Source organism: Lycium barbarum, chromosome 6, assembly GCF_019175385.1.
Source record: "Lycium barbarum isolate Lr01 chromosome 6, ASM1917538v2, whole genome shotgun sequence".
NCBI classification, from domain to species: domain Eukaryota; kingdom Viridiplantae; phylum Streptophyta; class Magnoliopsida; order Solanales; family Solanaceae; genus Lycium; species Lycium barbarum.
Genome location: NC_083342.1, coordinates 39,423,070 through 39,444,687, shown reverse-complemented (window position 1 = coordinate 39,444,687; position 21,618 = coordinate 39,423,070). Strand labels below are relative to the sequence as shown.

Sequence of the window (21,618 nt, the reverse complement as noted above, 5' to 3'; positions counted from 1 at the left end):
GAAGAGAAACCAGGCCAGGTTACCCCAAACTAGCTCCTACGGAGCCCCTCTCACTGGGGCGATTCCGCAAGGGCGGAACTCTCTTCGCCGAAGCGAATACACCAGAACCAGCAAAAATCTGGTTTTGACTCTCACAATCTGAAATCCCGAGACTCTCCCGGAACCTCCTCGATACAAACCGAATATGCAGACATATGTAAAAACACGCTAAGAACTCACTCGCGCAGTCGGAATTCCCAAAAGAGGTCTTGTTGACCAAGTCAACCCCGAACGACCAAAAACTACTTTCCAACCAAGTGACCAAAATGCCCCCGAGTCCCTCGGGAACTGATCCAAATACACAACCAGCCTATATTCGACGTTCCGGAGCTAATGGAACCGACGAAATTCCCAAAATGACACAAATACGCCCGAAGATGCCTAAAGTCAACCTAACACCTAAAGATTCTTCAACTTAGCAAATTTCCAACTTAAGATATTTCGACCACCTCGGGAATTGTGTCACCCACGCCCGCTACACAACAAACCAAAACAAGCAAAGAGGCGGGTCCACAAGGGCAAAATAGGCAACAAAACAAATGAAAAAAACCAAAACGACCTAACGAGTCGTTACAATGTGTCATCGTGTTCTTATTGATTAACTTTACGTGATAGTTTAAACAACACGTTTATTTTAAGTGCATAGAACTTAAACCTTTCAACAAAATACATATTCCATTCAAGAATGTGTCTTTACTCACTTTATGATTCCCAATGTTTTCCAATTCAATGCTTCTCTTATTGTAAGTCTTTGCACATTTCTCCATCTGATTCTTGACCTTTCTCATTAATATATACTCCCTCCGTTAACTTTTACTTGTTCACTATTTCAAAAATAAATTTTCACTTTTACTTGTCCACTTTCGTATTACAAGAGAAAGGTGATTTGTTTTTCCTGTTTTATCTTAGCATTAATTACTCATTTCATATCATTTTTCAAATCCAATACAATCATACACCAATTAATATGGATATCATGGTAAAATATGCACTTTATTTATTATTTTTTAAGGAGTGTGTAAAGTTCATAGAGGACAAGTAAAAGTGAACAGATGGAGTATTAAAACATTATTTAGTATTCTACTTACCGTGGGGTCAATTCCCGTGCCTACTTGACTATTAAAACATTATTTAGTATACAGTGCCTTTTAACGAATTGAATAATAGTATGTACCTTGATACCATTAGGCATGACTTCTAAAGGTGGCTTTGACAGAAGAATTTGTGTCAATACATTTCCATGTTTTTACACAAGAAAAACAAACGTCACAAAGAGATGACTTCTCTTGCAAATGCAGAGGTTCATATAATAGGTGAAAAAAGTGAGAGTAAAAAAAAGGAAAGAAAATAAAATCAGCTGTAGCTGTAATAAGAGCACGCCTTAGCAAGGATTAAGATTTAGGCTGTCCTTAAGCCACAAAATCTAACCACTTTCTTACTACTCCCACCGGCTCCAAAAATTAGTTGCTTTGGAAAATTGAATTTGTTTTATAATATTTGAGATTTTAGGACAATAAAAAGTACTAGTAATTTATTATTTTTCTCCAAGTCTTTTGTTACCGTTAATTAATGAAGTTGTTAATCAAGTAAGACAGAAAATGGAGCGGAAGTCTTAGTATGCGTTATTGTTTTATGTGGTATAATCAAGTAAGAGATACAATGGTAGCTGGTTAGAATTATGCAGGTATTAGTAATATATGTACTTTCTTTGTCTTAATTTATGTGATACACTTTCTTTTTAAGTCTGTCCCAAAAAAAATGGTACATTTCTATATTTGAAATTAATTTAACTGAATACATCCCTTTTTACCTTAATAAAATAATTTATAGTCACACAAATATCTATGGCTTATTTTAGATCGACCACAAGTTTCAAAACTATTCATTTCTTTCTTAAACTCGGTGTCTAGTTAAACTATATCACATAAATGGGGGTGGAGGGAGTATGAGTTATGAGGGAATTTATTTATTATTTTTTTGCAGGGTTTAGTTATGCAGGATTTAGTTATTTATCAATTATTCCACTTTCTATCATGCATAAAATAATACATTAATTCCATCACAACTTATATATGTTTTAGTTATGTGGGTTTCTAAATTACAAATCAAACACTATATTAATTTTATACATGAACGACTTACCGTGATATTACTTATGCAAGATTTAAGCTAGCCAACGCCCCCTAAGAAATGAAAAGTGAGAAGAATGAGACTATGGTGGTTGGAAGGAGTGTGAACCACTTGATTTCAAATGGGCGTGCATGAGGGGCTTCCTCGCAAAATAGTAAACTTAAAATAGTGGTTTGCTGTTTCTTTAGACAATGACATGTGCCTTTGAAATTGTAGCTGCATTTCCTTCCGAAGGGTATAAATTCATCCCTCTATCAAACTTTTCATAACATAACCACCCCAACATCTCAGAATTGTCAAAGGATATATACTGAGAAGAGAGAATTATTGCACAAGATGTTTTCCACATCCACTTCTATTTTCTTGCAGCCTAGAGCTAGGTGAACTTTTTTCGATCAGTTAAACTTATCTTTTTTTCTTTTGCTTTTTATAGCTATATATCTTATACTGTTTGCTCTATAAATATCACTTTAATCTGAGTAATAGATCATGTTCTTCTTTTACATATGCAGTTTGAAAGTGCAAAGAGAGGAAATTGGTACGTGAAATTGAAGCTTTATCTTAGATTTTCTTTTACATTTTTTGGTCTTCTATTTTTGTTTTTATGTGTTGATAGCTACTTGACGAACTGGAAATACAAATCCATGCAGCGACTACAGGTAATTATTATTCAACAAGAGTAGCCCGCAACCCAAACTTGGAGAAGTTGCAAACTAACTATTTGTTTCCTGAGGTTAGTTACACTTGGGATCTCTCTCATCCATATTATGTGTCTTTTAAGGTTTTTGTATGTCTTAAGAAAAACATTTAACACCTAATATCATTAATCATAAGATTCTTAGTCTAACTACTATTTATATCTACTTAAACACTACTAGTTGGAGCATAAGCTGGGATAACTTCGGAAAAGTAAGTCCTTCCTCCGTCCCAATTCATGTGAAGGTGTTTGATCACTCGACACGAAGTTTAAGAATCAAAGTAAGACTTATGAAACTTGTGGCTTAAACAAGTCATACATTTTTTTGTAGTTATAATCATCTCAGTAAAGATAAAATGGAAAGTTTAAAGTTAAATTGTTACTAAATATAGAAACTTATCATTCTTATTTAGACAAACTAAAAAGGAAAGAGTGTCACATAAATGAGACGGAGGGAGTAATAATAACTTCTTTTTTTCTAGAATATCAAATATTTTGGAACAAATTAAGTTGCAAAAAAGAGACTAATATTTGGGCCCTTAAATTTTCATGATCCTTATTAGCTTTTGACCATGGTTTAAGTGAAAGAATGTGAAGACTAGTGAGGGTCTATAATAATACTACTCTATCTGTCTCAATTAATTTATGTAATTCAAACTATATATATATGTGAACTTTGACTAATAATTTAAGATGTATTTTTTTATCATATTGACATGAAGAGAATTGCATTTTATAGTACTTTTCATATAGTTTTTAAATATCTAAATCTTGATTTTTAAATATTGAGTTGATCTAATCCAATTTAACTCTAAAAATTAATCAAATTAACTCTCGAATAAGCGAAAAGTTTCATATAAATTGAGACAGAGAGGGGTATAAATTGCATGTGATTTGGATATATATATTTTGATGGTGATGTATTATTGTCTTTTGCTAAGTGATCATATTTTTTTCCCAGATCTTAGAGAGGGAGCTTAAGCATGTGGAGAAGTACCCAAATGCTAAATTAATAAGCCTTGGAGTTGGTGACACCACACAGCCCTTACCCCAATCTGTTGCCTTGAGAATGTCTAATGTGCGTAAGATTAATCAACTACCTCTACCAGCTAGTATACTGTACCAAAAAGAAGCTATTTGAATACATTATACTTCCTTCCATTAGTTTTTCTTACTTTTCTTATTAGTCTGTTCTTAAAAAAAAAAAAAAAAAAAACCATTTTTTGACAACTCTTTAATTTCAACTTTTCATATAACATATTTAAGATCATAAAATTAAAGGGTATTTTGTTACATTTTACATATCTTTAATTTAAGACTACAAGATTCAAAATATATTTTTTTTACTTTCTTAAATTTCGTGTCAAGTCAAAACCAAACAAACAAATTGAAACAGAGAGAGTATATATTAAAATGTTACAATAATAGGGGTTGCACTGTTTGGAGAAGAAAAAGGGAAAGAAATAATTTCTATTTTTATAGTTTATTAATGCTTATTGACAGTTAAACAAAATTACCCTCAATTTTAGTAATTTTATGTTGTGAACCCTTTTCTCTTTTACAGTTTCTATTTTTTGCATATTCAAGGATTTCCTCTAAATGTCTTATGTGTGTGAATTCTATTTTTAAGCTGGAATTTGCAAATGCTTTGACTGTGAATTCTTGACCAAAGGGCCATTGTATGGGAATAAAAGAAGTTTGAAAAATTTAAGCATTTTCTACAAAAGCATTTTGGAAAAGTTTAAGCATTTTGCTTGTCTAAAAGAAGTCACTTAATGAAGATATGATGTTTTCAAATATGGGCGAAGAATGGATCAAATCAAACCAAAGAGAAACCGGGTTGACTTCAAAGTTAAAGAAACAAAATTTGTGCTATTTTTCAAAAAGAAATTCTACATCAGTCTTTTACTTTTTGATTTAATATTACTGCTAAAGGATCCGAACCAAACGTGCACACCGCTAATTTAAACATACTTATTCCAAAATCCCCTTTAAATATGAGAAGAAAAAAATCAAAAGGATTTAAGTTTTTTTATAGTGATGGTGTAATGCATTTCTTACACCATCAATGTAAATTAATATGTTTATAGTAGGTTATTTATCATTTATTGAGGTTATTACTGCAGTCTTATAATGCTTTGGTTGTCTAATCCAAAGAAGAAAGATATCGTATTTTTAATGTTTGGTATGTTGAGCCATGCTGGGCAATTTGCACGATTGCCCTTCGTTCGGTGTAGTCTTTAGTTTTTACCCCTCAAATTGCTGGTCTTTAATTTTTGTCCTTCGCCTAAAATATCCCGAGATTCTGGGTTCGAACCCCGACTTAGTTATAAAATAAAATAAAGCATTCGCAAGGCAAGGCTTTGCAAAAAGTCTGTCTTATGCGGTAGACTTTGCCTTAAGACATAACTAAAAGTCTGCCAGGAACGGCAGGCTTGGGCTTATAAGGCAAACTTTTAGTTATGCCTAAGGAAAAGCCTGCCTAAGCAAAAGCCTGCCTTATGCGGCAAACTTTGTCTTAAGGCATAACTAAAAGTCTGTCGGAGACGGAAGACTTTGCCTTATAAGTTATGCCTTAAGGCAAAGTCTGCCGCATAAGGCAGACTTTTTGCACAGTCTTGCCTTTAGAATTTTTTTTTTTTTTTACTGAGATGGGGTTTAAACCCAGAACCTCGGGGTATTTTCAGTCACCCTTTTAAGCGAAAGGCAAAAATTAAAGACCAGCAATTTCAGGGATAAAAATTAAAGACCACCACAAAAGAAGGACAATCCGCGCAAAAAAATGAGCCGTGCTTATGCTACTAAACTCCATACAGGTTCTACATAGATCAGCCCCACAAGATATTTACAATGAATTTCCACGACCAATCAAAAGCGGATCCAAAACTTAATGTTTCTGGATTTCTATGTCGATTTCAAGTTAATACGGAGTATGCCATAATAATTAAGTTTACAAATAAATATTTATAATTATTTAGTGACTTTTAGTGGGCGTGTGGCCATAAAATTATTCACTTTTTTCCGGATTTTTTTTTTACTTTTTTTACTTTTAGCGTTTGGCCATAAAAATTATTCACTTTTTTCCGGAGTTGTATTCCGGAATACCAAAAAAAGTGAATAATTTTTACACTATATTTCACCAAAAACTACAATTTCAAAAACTATGGTCAAACATAACTCCAACTCCAATTCCAACTTAAAAAATTCTAAAAAAAGTGATTTTTTTATATATATTTATGGCCAAACGGCACCTTAAATACATATAATACATATGATTCAGGCAAAACCTACCGAATTTCCGTAAATACGGCCAACACCAAAATTTTAAACGTACAATTATTTTCATTTATGTCAGTGCTTGGTAGTTTTGATTTGCAGTATGCACGTGCTCTTTCAACACCTCAAGGATATACTGGCTACGGACTGGAACAAGGGAACAAGGTGGGCCATATTCATTTTTTTTCCTTTCTAAGTTAAACTTAAACGTGTTCCCTTTCTTGCATGTTGACCAAACATGCATACACCTATTGCTTAGAAAGAAGTGGGACGGAATCAGGTATTCGGCAAAAAATTACACTGTTTATATATGATTAAATTATTTTTTATGTATAAGGGTGGATGTTTGGTATTCGGTTCAATATTTTTAATGTATGGATTCGGTAATTCGGTAATCGATAGTTCAGAGTAGATACCAAATACCAAACTTCCAAACTTCGGTTCGGTAATTCGATAATCGGTAAATCAAATTTCGGTTCGGTACGGTATTCGGTAATACCGTATTGAAGTTGGACAACATAACTTGTAAACAAAAATTCCAAATCTTTCGGTCAATATACACATACAGATCTAAGAGTACTCGGATAGCTTAATTCAGAGTCTTTCAATGTAAAAAGTGATCAAAGCTGCTAATTACGTACTATATTTGACATATACGGCTAGGGGTATACATGGACCGGGTTGGTTCGGATTTTTTAAACACCAAACCAAACCAATTGCGTCGGGTTTTAAAATTTATACACCAAACCAAACCAATAAAATTCGGATTTTTCAACCTCGGGTTTTTCGGGTTTTTTTCGGAATAGTCTTGATACAAAACATATAACTTTTACTTCAAATATTTTTTTAGCCCTACTAAGATACAATTATATAATTAAGGTGTTTCTTAAGAAAATAACACAAAATGTGAGAAGAGTGATGACATTGTATTAAAATATTCAACAAAAGTTAATATAATTGGTTAAAATAAATATTGCTAATTAACAAGCCATAAAAGAAAATGACCATAATCTGAAAATACTAAGTCATGCTAAAATAAGTATTAATTATATGACAACGAAGAAAAAAACTTAAGTTATGTATTTTTACTCTCTAAATCAATTATGCAAAACTAAAGAATAGATATCCAACATTATTGTCATTTCTAGTGGTAAATTGAATTTCTTTTGTTAGGATTAGTGTTGAGTTGGTTTTGGTTTGGACTTATTTGAGTTACTGACATCCATAAGATATAAAACTTATTGACATTCAAAATTCTAAATTCAAGCTTGAATAATATGATAATAGATAAAGAATTACGAAAAAATTTAAGAAATATTTATAAATTAATTTACAAATAAATATTTTTAAAATTGAATACATGTAATGTCGGGTTGGTTTGGTTCGGTTTGACTTTTTTTTAGCTAAAACCAAACCAAACCAATTATGGTCGGATTTTTTTTTCCAACACCAAACCAAATCAAACCAAACCACTAGTCGGGTTTTTTCTCGGTTTGACTCGATTTATCGGTTTGGTGCGATTTTTCGGTTTACTTTGTACGCCCCTATATACGGCATAGTAATATATTTAATTAGTGCATCATACCATACATGTCTTTCTGGATAGTATCTTCAAGATCAAAACGTTCTGACTATTTTAGCACTTTCATAGTTGTGATCTAGCAGAGATATGACACCATAGACTTAGGCCCAAAATTCGAATACCGAATTACCAAACGGTATAGTATCTCATATCGATTACCGATACCGAATACCGTATTTTTAAATTTTTACTCCTGAATACCGTACCAAAAACCGAATTACCGAATACCAAAATCCCCGGTTCGGTTCGGTAATTTAGTTTTCGGCATTTTATGCCCAGCCCTATTTATGTATATTTAGTAGATGTTGAACCTCCTTTGACTTCTTCGAATGTTCACTTTCACATATTTTGAACCCCCTTGGTGAAACTCCTGGCTCCGCTTATGGAAAGAACTATGCACAAAAAAATAAGAATTATGCAGAGTGTAATTTTGTGAATTGAATTTGACAGGAACTAAGAAGAACAATTGCAGAAACATTATATAAAGATCTTTCTGTAGAAGAAAGTGAGGTCTTTGTATCTGATGGTGCACAGTGTGATCTCTCAAGAGTTCAGGTATCTAAATTATTATATATATATTCCCCAGCACTCCCTAGTCATCACGTTAATAGCATGTAAAACTGTAGTTTAGTGGGAAAGAGAAAATGACATCTTTGACATGTCTACTTGTGACACAAGAAGTCCTGTTTATGGTCCTTATTTATCATTCATTTGCAGTTGCTTTTGGGTTCAAATGTGTCAATTGCTGTGCAGGATCCATCATTTCCAGTGAGTTATTCTTCCTCTTAGTTTCTTTTCCCACCCCCATTATTCATTAAGAAAAACAATGACGAAGAAGAAACCAATGAAAGTTGACATATTAAAATGTTTTAAACTTATATACACTAAATTGACTAAAAGTGTGTAAAGTATTCTTGCCGTGTCAGTGTATTTCACCTGTTGTAACAAGTAACTTGCGAAAACATTATATATATTCAATTTTGTGGAACTAATTAATTGATGCGGAAAAAACAGGGATATATAGATTCAAGTGTGATTATGGGGCAGAGTGGTGATTTGAAGAATGAGTCGGGAAGATATGGAAATATAAAGTACATGAAGTGCAGCCCAGAGAATGACTTCTTCCCAGATCTCTCCAAAACTGCAAGAACAGATGTTATCTTCTTCTGCTCTCCAAACAATCCCACTGGTCATGCAGCATCAAGGCAGCAATTGCAACAACTTGTTGACTTTGCACAACTAAATGGTTCAATTATCGTCTATGATGCAGCTTATGCTGCTTATGTTTCTGACTCAAGTCCTAAATCTATTTATGAGATCCCTGGTTCCAGAAAGGTAATCAATATTCCTTTTACATTGGTCTACAAATGATGACGGGAACCTTGGAGCAACGGTAAAATTGTCTCCGTGTGACTTATTGGTCATGGGGTCGAACCGTGGAAGAAGTCACTAATGCTTGCATTAGGATAGGATGTCTACATCACACCCCTTAGTGTGCAGCCCTTCCCCGGACCCTGCTAGCTCGGGATGCTTTATGCACCGAGCTGCCCTTTTATTGGTTTACAAATGATCAACATTAACAAAATTTGTTCCTATTCACTTACCTCCATGTTCATATATATCACATTCAAATGTATCCAACATGAATGGACTGCTCTAATTATTTCTAGACATATAACTTAGAAACTCATGTACATTGCAGGTTGCGATTGAGATCTCATCCTTCTCAAAGATTGCGGGGTTCACAGGTGTCCGTCTGGGATGGACTGTAGTGCCTAAGGAACTCCGCTATTCAAATGGATTTCCTGTTATACACGATTTCAATCGCATCATATGTACTAGCTTTAACGGTGCTTCCAACATAGCTCAGGCTGGTGGACTGGCTTGCCTCTCCCGGGAGGGTTTCCAGGAAGTTATGTGTAAAGTAGACTACTACAAGGAGAATGCGAAGATTTTAGTTGACACTTTTACTTCGCTGGGATTAAGAGTTTATGGAGGTAGGAATGCGCCTTATGTTTGGGTACATTTCCCAGGTTCCAGATCATGGGATGTGTTCAATTGGATTCTTGATAAGACTCACATCATTACAGTCCCTGGAATTGGATTTGGTCCAAGTGGTGAAGGTTACATAAGGGTTTCTGCTTTTGGACGCAGAGACGGCATCTTGGAAGCATCTAAAAGACTCACAACCTTACTTTGCTAGATAAATACTTGCTTTCATTCTCTTATAAACGTTTCTACTCACAGTTGCTTCCAGCTTCTGATTCTCATGAATACACTTAATAAGACGATCCAGTTGTTTGCCATCTAATAAATAGTTGACTCCTTTATTTGTTGTTTGCTCCATTACCATTACATCCATCTCCTTCAAAAAGGGAATGAAACAACGATTTTCACAGATTACACCGTCATCCATTCTATACCAATTACTTCTTATCAACACTTTGCTATCCTACCAACTACATTGCTCCTGGCAGTTGTTAGAATGAATAGGAAGTCAATTCATTTTCTACTGACGACAAATGGAATCATCTACAATAACATGTAATCTCGTCGAATTGAAATAGTCTAGTACCATAGGAACACAAGTTTATATACTAATTAACTAGTCAACATACGGTTAGTCAGACTCCTATACATACAGCTCAGATACCTTAACCAACTTAATTAATGAAAATTCAAAAAAGAATTCAGCACAACTTCTTCAATTTTTTAGTGAATACTTTTATAATATATTTTTGTCCTCTGGAATCGAGTACTGCACCTATAATAACTGATAATTTTTTTAGATAATTCTTCAGCTTTTTAAATAAGAAAAATAACACATAGGGGAATAAAATAAAAAATGAGAAAAGTTAAATGCCTTTCGTAATACCAGGACATACACATACACATTCCATTATCGTTTTTTTAATTAAAAAAACATTTAAAAAGTAAATTCTAACAGATCGGGAGAAATGATTTTTTGGCCCTTTACAAACTTGTTTTTTGTTTTATGACCCTTTTGCAAGAGATCTTTCATTTTTTACACATAAGAGATCTGAAAAAAACACATAAAAGATTGAAAAGGTCATTTTCTTCTATTCAAATTGTAAGAGGCCAAGAGATCTTATCTCAACAGATCTTGCGAAAAAAACTCAATTTCAAAGCACTATAATCAATAGTCATTTCCAATCATTAGGGTTGTTCACGGTTTTGGTTAAAACCAAAACCAAACCGAATAAAAAAAATCGATGGTTCTATTAAAAAATAACCGAATAAATATCCGAACCAAACCGATAAATTATATACATAAATTTTATAATTATTTATATGTATAATATTAGTTTTTCATAAATAATCATAGATATTTTGTACCTTTTAATCATTAATTTGATTTTTGGTCGACTTATTTCACATGATTATATAAGGCCCATGTTTTTAAGAATATGTCCAGGCCCATGTTTTTAAGAATATGTCAAAGCCCGTGTCTATAAGTCTTTTAACTCTTTTATGTGTAAATCTACTAACAGAAGCTCACGTTAGAGTCTAATGTCTTTAACTTAAATTTTTAGCCTTTCTTTGTCAGCCATTTGATTTTTGGTTGTTTCTTCTTTTTTTCGAATTTATATCCTTTTTTTTTCTCTTGTCTGAATGAGTCCTAAACTTCAGTAACATCAGCATTTGCTGCAACTCAAGCACATGGTAATGCCCTAATACTTCTTCCGTGGGTAACCCTCCTAAAGAGCAGAAAAGAACAACTCCTTGTAGTCGAGACCCTAGCCTTAGGGATAATGATAGAAAAACATCTGAAGTCTGGGATCATTACACAAAGTTTTTTTTAATAAAATGGGAGAATTGAGGGCAAAATGCAAGTACTACCCCAAAGTTTGGGATCATTACACAGTTTTTTTATTTCATATATTTTCATTTTAATTTTAGATAGTCTTTATGTTTAATTAATATGTATGTTTGTAACAACAACTAAAAGCTCCTATGCTCTACTTTATTTCTAGGTATGTGTATTAAGATGACAAAAATGGTGCAGCCACTACTAAGTTAGTTTTTAGCTCTATATGTAATAGTTTAACAACTTTGGGTAACTTGAGTACTACACTATCACTGATAGTGAAAATGTTTCTATGATGTATGTTTCATCTTAAACAATAAATAAAAGTTATCGTTTGAACAAAAAAAAAAGACATGTCTTTTTTCAACTTTTTAATGCTTTACTGATAAGTCTCATGACTGCTAGTCATAAACCGAAAAATCAAACCAAACTGAACCAAACCGACAATAACCAAACCGGTGGTTATTATTTTATTTGGTTTGGTTATGATTTTAGACATTTAAAAACCGACTAAATTGGTTTGGTTATGATTTTAATCAATAACCGATCCAAACCGAACCATGAACACCCCTACCAATCATGACGCACCATAAGGCAAACTATATGCTCCTAATTTATTCTGCCCTCTGATCAAATAATAAATAAATAAAGTTCACTAAAGTCAGCAGGCAATACTAAGAAAACAACTTCTCCACGCACAAGAAGTTCCTTCATGGGTATCAAAGCAAAATCCTTACTGTCTGTTACTCTTCAGACTTGAATGCCTCTATTCTTGATAGGCCCAAACTTCATGGGCTCATCTTCAAGTAAGGCAATAATACACTCATAGGTAGAGTTTTGCTATATGCAGATGGATTAGATATCAGCTTTTCCTTTGGGGATTCACATTATCTCAACAGAATCTAAGCTCAAAACATATATAGCTGTCAGTTGCTATTGTTGCCTAAGGCTGGCTCACTCGAATCAACACTCTTAGCCCCAGTCCTCTTATAAGCAGGCAAGACCACCTTTTTCTTCATTAAGGATGGAAAATGAAATGGGGTGAGTTATGGAAAACGTACATGCAGTTTTGGAAGTTGAAGTTTCATCTTTCATTTTGTCGGATGTCTTTGAAGTTTTTGACTTTTTTAACAAGTTAAACAAAAACAAAAACAATAAAGAAGAAAGGCCAACAAGATGAGAAAAATGATAAATAGTTTTCCTTGCCTAAGAGGTGTGCCACATCACCTAATCTGTGACCACAATTAAACTAATATAGACGATAGATAGATAGATAGATATGTTAAGCTATGGTGTCCCAAAATTATGGCAAAAATGGATATCCGCACTGCAGAACCTGTTTCTATCATTGATTCACTGAGATGGCTGCAAGCTTCAGTTTGATGGCTTCAAATTCCACATTCTGTCTCTCCTCATTTGTCAACCAGAATGATAAGCATCGGCTGATAAAATCACCGGGACAATTCCCAGGAGAAATGCCCCAGCAAACTTTAGGCTTTCCAAAACTCATAATAAGTTGTAAGTTTGTTTCTGAGGGATTATCTATGTAATTCTCCAGAATTTCCGTAATGGCTCTGCACCAGATAGGGCGGGCCACCTTGAGAAATTCATGGACCGCCAACATTGGAAGGCCCGCGCTTCCCACGTCAGACTCCTGCTTCCCTCCTCTTCCATGGAAATCTGAACCCCCAAGCTTCAGCAGATCATAAGTATCTGCTAGGTCACTGTATGCTGCTCATAACAGGTGGATGGGAATACAATTAGAGGCAGATCCGGGATTTCAGATCAGTGGATGCAGAGTATCACTACACCCATTATTACTATGTGGTAGTGTGGGTACAAACTTATGAGTAAATGAATATTTTTATCAATTTGTTCAACTATATTTATGGTTCGAGTCGAGGGCAAGACATCTGACCCGAGATATGATTGAGGTGAGGACAAGACATCCACAAAAGAAGAAAGAAAGTAGGCAGTAAGTTACATCGCAAGAACTGACTTCTAAATAGGCTGGGTATCTGTCAAAGGTTCCTTTAAAACTTGTACAATGAAAGACGACAAAATTAATACAACTATTTAACATAAATAGTTTCAGCCTATGACGTCTATGTACCATGAAAATGGGGAGAAACAATGCCGATGTATATCAACTATTTTTCATGTTAATTAGGAAACTTGCAAACATTTTACTTTTTTCGAACAGTCAAGAAGACTCAAAACCTCACAGTTCGAAACTTGTCAGTACCATTACTTACCTGCTAATATTAGTCCATTTATGTATAAAAGCAGAATAATTCACAAAATCAACACATCTTGCTTGACATCCAACCAATAGAAGAGGAACGGGAAGGTGAAAAGTTAAGAGGGATCACAGTTGCTATAATAAGAATTTCATTTCGATTATTCCCTTTTTGGTATATTTCAATCAGATTACTATTATGAGGTACTTTTTCAAGGTATACATCTAAAAGTAACATTCACAAAAATCATTTGAAGAAGTAGCAGTAAACATTAGGGCAATTGTTCTGGTACCTGCTAGTTTTCCATCACTCCTGTAGGCCTCTATACCATGTAGGCCAACTTCTTTCAATCTTCTAACAACAGCAATTGGATCTTTTAATGCCCATGGATGTGCCAAAACTGCCACACCTCCTGTCTCACATATAAATTGGACGGCTTCCTCTGCATGTGGTTCGCTTCCCCTGTATCCCAGCAAGCACTCTTCATCAAACTTTTCATTGAAATAAAAATAACCTTAGCTATATATTGTCTAACCAAAGTGTGATGATTACGTAGCATAAGCAGGTCCTCCATCATAAAGATATCGGGAAAATGCCTGTTTTAGATTCTCTACATGGCCAGCTTCAACCATAGCACGGGCAACATGCAGCCTCCCTGGAGCAACTCCTTTTCCTGCAATTTTTGCTACCTGCTCCCACTTAAGTGGCAACTTCAGTTTGTTAAGTTTTAAAATCATGTTCTCGGCACGGAGGAAACGTCCATCCCGTATACTACTCAGGAACTTATCTACTTGATCAAATTTTGCTGGTCCACAACTGCTGTAGTAAGCAAGAATGTGCACTGGTTCATCTGATGCAGAGTCCCTCCTGTAACGAGAACCTTTAAATTTCTGCAGTTGAGTGATGACAGGATTCATAAATCTCCAGTGTCATCAATTTTGTAATGAAACACCAAAAACAGAAAAATGAAGGGAGACTTCATGGTATCATAGAGTACTTTAGAGAGAGCCAAAATAAGTTCTATATCTTTGCCCTGTTTAAAGGTATAACGTCAAACCAAATCAATACTGACCCTTGGGAGAACATTGTACTAATTTCAACTCCGGGAATAATTTTAATGCCAAATCTACTAGCTGCTTCCAGTGCTTCAGGGATGCCAGACATAGTATCATGATCTGTCAATGAAAGAACTTTCACCTGTTATGAGCAAGTTGCACTCAATTAGTTGCTCAATATGCAATTACATGTCCCTAAAAAAACTAACAGTTAAGGTAACCTAGCCAATAAATTGTGAGAAAAATAATCTAGCAGAAGCACATTTTTTTATATAAAGAGAAATAGGTGTCAATGTTTTACTGATGTTGGATCTTTTCCCCCCCACCTACAAACACTGTACAGTTCCTCTTTATGTGTGATTAGATAGCTTCTCACTTGATCACTTAGTCAACAAAGTAAAGGTATAAATCTGCATTGTCTAGCGTTTCAAAGAGAATGAAATGACAAGCCACCTCTCCCTATCCCGGAAATGGATAAGTTAATTCTCTTTACTAGCTTCAGTAACTAGTGTGCCGGATGGGATTCCTACTCACTTAATGTCATTTCCTATGCTTGAAAAAGTGGAAAGGCAATTGGATAAAATAAGGTGAAATTTTCTGAGAAGGAAATTAAGATAGAAGAAAGATGAATTTATTGAAATAGAAGTCACAAGTCACAAAAATTGAAGGTTTCGGATTGAAAAATCTCAATATACGGAACAAAAGTTTGCTTTTAAAGTGGCATTGGAGATTCAAGGCAACAAAGAGGAATTACTGATGGATGTGATAATATAAATATGGTAAAAGATATAAATGGTGCATCAATCTGGTGAGAAAACAGTATGGGGCATCATATAACTTACGGGATGAATCCAATGACAAGTTCAGACTAAAGGTGGGCTATAATTACAAAACAAAAATGCAAACCGATAGATGGTTGGAAGAAAAGATGATAATTTCACGGCAAAAGACATAAATTGACCCTTAAACTATACCCCAAATGGCGATATCACACTTAAACTTTACTAATGACCTATTACACACCTAATATATGAAAAAGTGATATTATTTACCCCCTGACGCACATATAGCCAGTCTCAGCCCTCAGGTGTGGAAGTGTTCCACACCCGCGCGACACGTTATTTATTCTTTCACAATTTTTCTTTTTTTATTTATTCTTTCACAATTTTGCTTTTTTTACTTTATTCACAAAATTAAAGTAAAAAATGATTTTTAAATTTTAATAAAAAACTGATTTTCCATCTTCTTCTTCATTTCACCCCCCCCCCCCCCTCCTCCACCTTCACGCCACCCCCACCCCCCCAATCCTCCTTCATTTCAGCACCACTGTCACGCCGCCCCCACCCCCCTTCTTCTTCTTTGTTTTTTCACCCTAGCCATTATCTTTTTACTTGCAAACCAATTTGGACTAACAAATCACCAACAAACAAAAATTTCAGATTCAAAATTGGTAACCCAACAACATTTTCGACTACCCATTTCAGATTTAAGAATTTGAAATGGTTTCAACTTGTGGAAATAATTTGTCGTTTATCGGCAATGATTTTTTGCGTAATAATTCTAAGAGAAAGAAGATTAGAATGAGAGATTGGAATATGGTAGAAGATTGACCAGAAAAATGGAACTGCTGTGTGAAAGCTTGAAGAAGCTCATCAGATTGTTTTTTTGCGTATTTTTCTAACTTCTCTCTGTAATGATAATGTTCCCTCCTCAATGTTTTGAAGATCAACAATTGCTTGTCAAGTAATACCAATTGTGAATGTTCATGGTTGAAAAAAAAAACAGAAACAGAAAATGCCGGAGACGAGCTCGTCGGAGCTCCGGCGTAGGTGGAAGTGAAGAAGAAAATGAGGGGTGGAGTGGGGGTTACAAACAAAATGAATTTTACAATTAAAAAAAAAAAGGAAAAACAAATAATATATAACCAAAACGCGCCTCCTTTTTTATTATTTTTATTTATTGTGCCACATCAGCTCTCAGGGGGTAAATAATATCACTTTTTCATATATTAGGTGTGTAATAGGTCACTGGTGTGATATCGACATTTGGGTTATAGTTTAAGGGTCAATTTATGTCTTTTGCCTAATTTCACTGTCAAAGCATGCTATAAGAATTCCTGTTGGGCATGGAAGATGCAATGAAAACTGGCCCTGGAAGATGATTTGGAGGACCATTGCACCCAGGGCAGCAAGTTTCACTTGGACTGCAGCACACAATGCTTGTTTAACCAAGGATAATTTACACGAGAGTGGGATCATAATTAGCAGTAGGTGCTACAGATGTGAGAAGCTTTGGTATCTGTCAATCATCTTTTATGACACTCTTCTCCATGTGGCTGCTATGGTCAATGTTCCTAAATACCTTTGGAGTACATAGGGTATAAACTTGGAAGCATTCGGAAGCTTTAACCAGCTGGAATGGACAGATCACTATAAAGGGATGTAAGCAGCTTGGGAATGCAGTACCTATCTGAATGCTAGGGATCATTTGGCTGGAAAGAAACAGAAGATGCTTCTGCTGAAAGAAAGAACATATGTCCTATGTGAAGTGTAAATGTCTTTAAGAGTCGTTTCATTTGGTATAAGAAGAATGTCGTAGCCGATTTTGGCTTTTTGTTGGATCTTATGTACTCCTTCAATCTGTAGAAGGAGAAGAACTTCCTCTGTATCATTGCAGTACCTTCTTGTACTTGCCAATAAAACTTGTACCTTTTCATCAAAAAAAAAAAACACAAAAATGATAAACAGTGGACCTTAGGTGATGCAGGCTGGCCAGAATTTAACTTTAGGCATGGCATGATGGCTAATTATTGTTGAATGTCATGTGGCTCTCTTGACAACCCTCACACAACAGAAGTGAAAGAATTTTACTTGGCCATGTCACTGTTTACTGTCATCAGTTATAGGACAGAGATGGTTACCTAAACATAATCTATAAAGTACTTATGGAACTTCAGTACTTATGGAACTTGATAAAATTGAAGATACCGGTTCTCAGGACCCATATCCCAGGAGCATGTGAAATAATAACCCTTTTCCTTTTGAAGAACTAGAATACCAGGATACAAGGCAATCACTACAAGGCATTCTTTTGTTTGCTAAATAACATTCAGTGTTCCAACAGCTAGAGAATAGTTAACCTAGACACTTTGCCACTCAGAATTAGGAAAACACCAATCCATGTTCCGTTTTTAACACATCTGATAGCAGTCAGACTGTATATTGATTTTTAGTCAAAGCTTGCAGAATATTCTAGGACAATAGTATACGATCATAGCATTTCGTGAACTTCTGATTCTTTTTACAAGTCGAGTGCAATTAAATTACTTGGGTTATTCACCTATTCCAAAACGACACATAAGGTTTCACGGGTTTTAAATAGCATAGGTTGAATATTAGCTAACTAGGATTTCCATGTTCTAATTTATGGATGCAAACATAGAAATGAGACTTAACCGGAACTTCATGGTAATGTATAATGATTAGATAGGAATGAAAATTAAATAGCTAGAGGGCACACACCAACAACTGAGCAAGATCTTCATGTAAAAAGGAAGATGGAAACAGAATAGTTTCATGTATGTCAGAAGGTCTGGAACAGATCTATTTATGCTTCAAGTTCAGTTCTATAACTATTATGTTTCAGCTTTATCCAATTTTGGCGGATCCCAGTAAAAGAGAATAAAGATTGGAAGCCAAAATGGGTACCTTTCACTGTTTAGATGCTTTACCACAGTAGTAGGCAGATAAAAGAACAAAATAGCAAGAAGCCTTGGACCGCCAAGATATATATAATAGCTTCAATGAAATTACAACCTCAACAAAGTAGACCTTCAACACTTTCACTTGCAAAGCTGTAACTGAACTCATATCATATCTTGCAGATAGGTGGAGAATATATCACACGGGACTACGGGAGCGCAGCTAAGGTTAATGACATTTTCAAGGTGTTACAAATGGAATCTATAGCATCTTCCTCCCTAAAGAGTCAATTCCGATTTATTACTTGATTCAAAGTGCTACCATATTTTTTCTCAAGCAGCTTCTTTTTGCTTTCAAAAGACAAAGCAATAATACTAATGAGTGAAATGACACCACTGTGACAACCGATGTGGCTGGATAACCAATATCCAGCACTACTCAGCAAACAATTTTCTTGTTCCATCTCCTTACAATAACCTGAAATGTTCGCTGGAATGAAGCCTAACGACAGAGAAACTACTTGAACCTTCATATCATTAATCTCAAGGTCTAGTAATTACACTCTACAAGAAGACCTAATGGTCAAAAACACACCTAAACTATCACCGTTTCGCGAATTTCATACCTCAACTATCCATTGTTCCATTTACCTACCTAAACTATCACTCCCTTTGTATTAAAACACACCTCGATGCTGAGTTGGCCTCCACGTGCCTGCTGTCGATCGGGAACAAATATTTGGCCAACTCAGCATCGAGGTGTGGAACTCGCGAAGAAGTGTGTTTATAATCACCTAAATGCACAGACACCAATCAACAAGGATAAATGGAATTACACTAGAACAAAAATAAAACCATTCTTCAATCTCAAACTAGTTGAGGTAGGCTCTCTAAATTCATCCCACTCCACTAGAATTTGAGGAAAAGAATAGGGAGCAGAATTATTACTCCCTCAGTCTCCTCATATTATTTGTCGTGTTTCTCCCTTACACGCCCATTAACAAAATATTAATTAGGAGGGGTTTGCCTATTTTGCCCTTATTTATATCTTAAGATATAATCTCTCTTCATTTAATATTTACTTTATTTGTGTGTCGTTTCCCTAGAGGTGTTTGTAGTCTTCAAGAACAATTAATACTAAGAGTAAAATGGGAAAAGAAATACTCCGTTTGTCTCAATTTAAGTGTCTTACTTTCCTTTTTGGTATATTCCAAAAAGAGTGCCTCTTTTTATATTTAATAATTTGACAATCCAAGCATCCTACGTGATAAATTTATAATCAAAAGATTCAAAGGACATTTTATTACATTATAGAATTTAGGATTCATAAGTGTCTCTTTATTTCTTAAACTCCGTGCCTAGTTAAACTAAGACGTTTAAATTGGGACGGAGGGAGTAATGAATTGTCTTGAACTTCTAAAACGACAAATAATTTGAGACAAATATTTTTAGAAAGCGCTACATATTCTCCTATATAAGAAGTGGGAGTATGCTGCTGAAGCACACAACACTTCGTTGACATCCCTACTTAGCAGGGCATTTTGGGTATCCAGGAATATTGTGTGAAAATTTTGATGAAATAGTGGGCCCACTTCAATGTGCCATTTTACACGTCTATTTGCATGTTTGAACTTTGAAATCCATCATTTATCTTTCTACAAGGAGCAGAAGATTAGCAACCTGTTATTGGCCATATAAGCTAAACTATGCCTGAGATTTTTGTAAATTCTTTTTTCTATTTGTGGTGCACTATTTTAAAATTTCACACGGGTTACCTAATTTCTCTAGACCAATTAGGATAATGTTCTGGATATTTTGAACAACATATTGATAAAGTAATTGTATCTAAATTGAGTAGAATAATTAAAATAGTTGAAAATATTAATTGAATAAAAATGCGTTATCCAATGTAAAACAACTCAAATTTGCATCACTTCTAATATTTTGAGGGAAAAGCAAATCACTTTTAGTATCAGTACTCAGTAGATGCAAAAAAATGAATTGCTAGCTAGGTTAAACAAATCTGAAATTTGCTTTAATAATTTTTGTGTACATAATTATAAATAACGTGTTCCGGTTTGTAAAGACAAATAGTGACAATTTCTAATGTTTGAAACAGTTGCTTCACTTAAGAAAAATCTCTATAAAGTTTTTGCAGATTAAACGAATAATGCAATAGAAACTTCATCACAATAGAAGGTACAAACCAACAAAAAAAAAAGACATTGGGCCCACTAGTAATTTGAGGAGGGAGTATTACATGTTAAGGAGAGAAAAAGGGTACCAACTCACCCCATTTTGATGGGCTCTTTCGACGAGCTTGGAAGGTGATAAGAAGCCATCACTATGAAGAGAATGAGAATGTAACTCAAACACTAATTTCTCTTTAGGCTGATTCCAAGGAAGGGCAAAATCGACAGTGGGTGAAGAATGAGAGCGGTCCACGAAAACCCATTCACTCACACAATTGTATGCCCAAGTCTGTTCAGATGTCATTCTTCTCTTTGAACCACCTCTCTTCTTCTTCTTCGACCCTTTTCTCTTGGGGATTTCCATCAGACCGATTCTCTACCAATTCAGCAGACAAGATGAAAAGGATATTGGATTGTGCCTTGGTGTAGACCAGCAAGGAGGACTTTCAACCTTATTTTTTCCTTCTTTTGTTTTTCGGTAAAACATATTTTTCTATTATTATTAGCAGGCATAATACTGACCGGCACATAAATTTTAGAAGTATTTAGATAATTATTTTTAAAGTTTGAGTGTTCAACAGACATAGTGAAGACGAGTCGAGATGTGTAGATGATCATTTGGTATGTTAGATTGTTCAACTTGTATACGGTAAAAATCGTATATATGCTGGATCGGTGGGACTGGTGACCAAGGGAAGAAAGAAACAAGTACGAGCATATAGATTCTTTTGGGACCGGAGGAGTGTTTGAACCGAAGAAAGTGAAGAACATCGTTTGATCCGATTTCTCCATAGCCGAGTTGATCGTGGTCGTTGGTCCGTTTGATCGTGGTCGTTGGTCCGGGTGATCCGTTACACAATTGTCACGCGTCAATACCG

At 34.8% G+C, this 21,618-nt stretch overlaps 2 protein-coding genes across 3 annotated transcripts; one reads left to right on the top strand and one right to left on the bottom strand.

The window, feature by feature from the left end:
• Window positions 1-2,427: 2,427 nt before the first annotated feature.
• Window positions 2,428-10,131, top strand: LOC132643749 (aminotransferase ALD1, chloroplastic). Its single transcript, XM_060360283.1, has 9 exons — window positions 2,428-2,549; window positions 2,682-2,707; window positions 2,820-2,902; window positions 3,828-3,944; window positions 6,245-6,307; window positions 8,175-8,279; window positions 8,442-8,492; window positions 8,739-9,059; window positions 9,427-10,131. The coding sequence occupies exons 1-9, from the start codon at window positions 2,506-2,508 to the stop codon at window positions 9,925-9,927; spliced, it is 1,311 nt and encodes a 436-aa protein (XP_060216266.1). The 5' UTR covers window positions 2,428-2,505; the 3' UTR covers window positions 9,928-10,131.
• Window positions 10,132-12,659: 2,528 nt separating this feature from the next.
• On the bottom strand, window positions 12,660-21,224 carry LOC132643748 (uncharacterized). 2 transcript variants are annotated; one of them, XM_060360281.1, is made up of 5 exons: window positions 20,841-21,224; window positions 14,866-14,990; window positions 14,346-14,660; window positions 14,086-14,255; window positions 12,660-13,287 (listed from the first exon to the last, which is right to left on the bottom strand). In XM_060360281.1, the coding sequence occupies exons 1-5, from the start codon at window positions 21,102-21,104 to the stop codon at window positions 12,899-12,901; spliced, it is 1,263 nt and encodes a 420-aa protein (XP_060216264.1). In that variant the 5' UTR covers window positions 21,105-21,224; the 3' UTR covers window positions 12,660-12,898. The 2 variants fall into 2 exon arrangements, with proteins under 2 accessions (XP_060216264.1, XP_060216265.1); XM_060360282.1 differs by having other exon boundaries at window positions 12,660-13,284; window positions 20,841-21,222.
• Window positions 21,225-21,618: the final 394 nt, after the last annotated feature.

Coding starts and splice junctions, on each gene's coding strand:
- LOC132643749 (XM_060360283.1), top strand. CDS start 2,506: ATGTTTTCCACATCCACTTCTATTTTCTTGCAGCCTAGAGCTAG. Junction 2,903..3,827: donor CTAACTATTTGTTTCCTGAG/GTTAGTTACACT, acceptor TTTTTTTCCCAG/ATCTTAGAGAGGGAGCTTAA. Junction 8,280..8,441: donor GTGATCTCTCAAGAGTTCAG/GTATCTAAATTA, acceptor ATTCATTTGCAG/TTGCTTTTGGGTTCAAATGT.
- LOC132643748 (XM_060360281.1), bottom strand. CDS start 21,104: ATGGAAATCCCCAAGAGAAAAGGGTCGAAGAAGAAGAAGAGAGGTGGT. Junction 14,661..14,865: donor AGTACAATGTTCTCCCAAGG/GTCAGTATTGAT, acceptor TTCTCGTTACAG/GAGGGACTCTGCATCAGATG. Junction 13,288..14,085: donor GAGTGATGGAAAACTAGCAG/GTACCAGAACAA, acceptor ACCTGTTATGAG/CAGCATACAGTGACCTAGCA.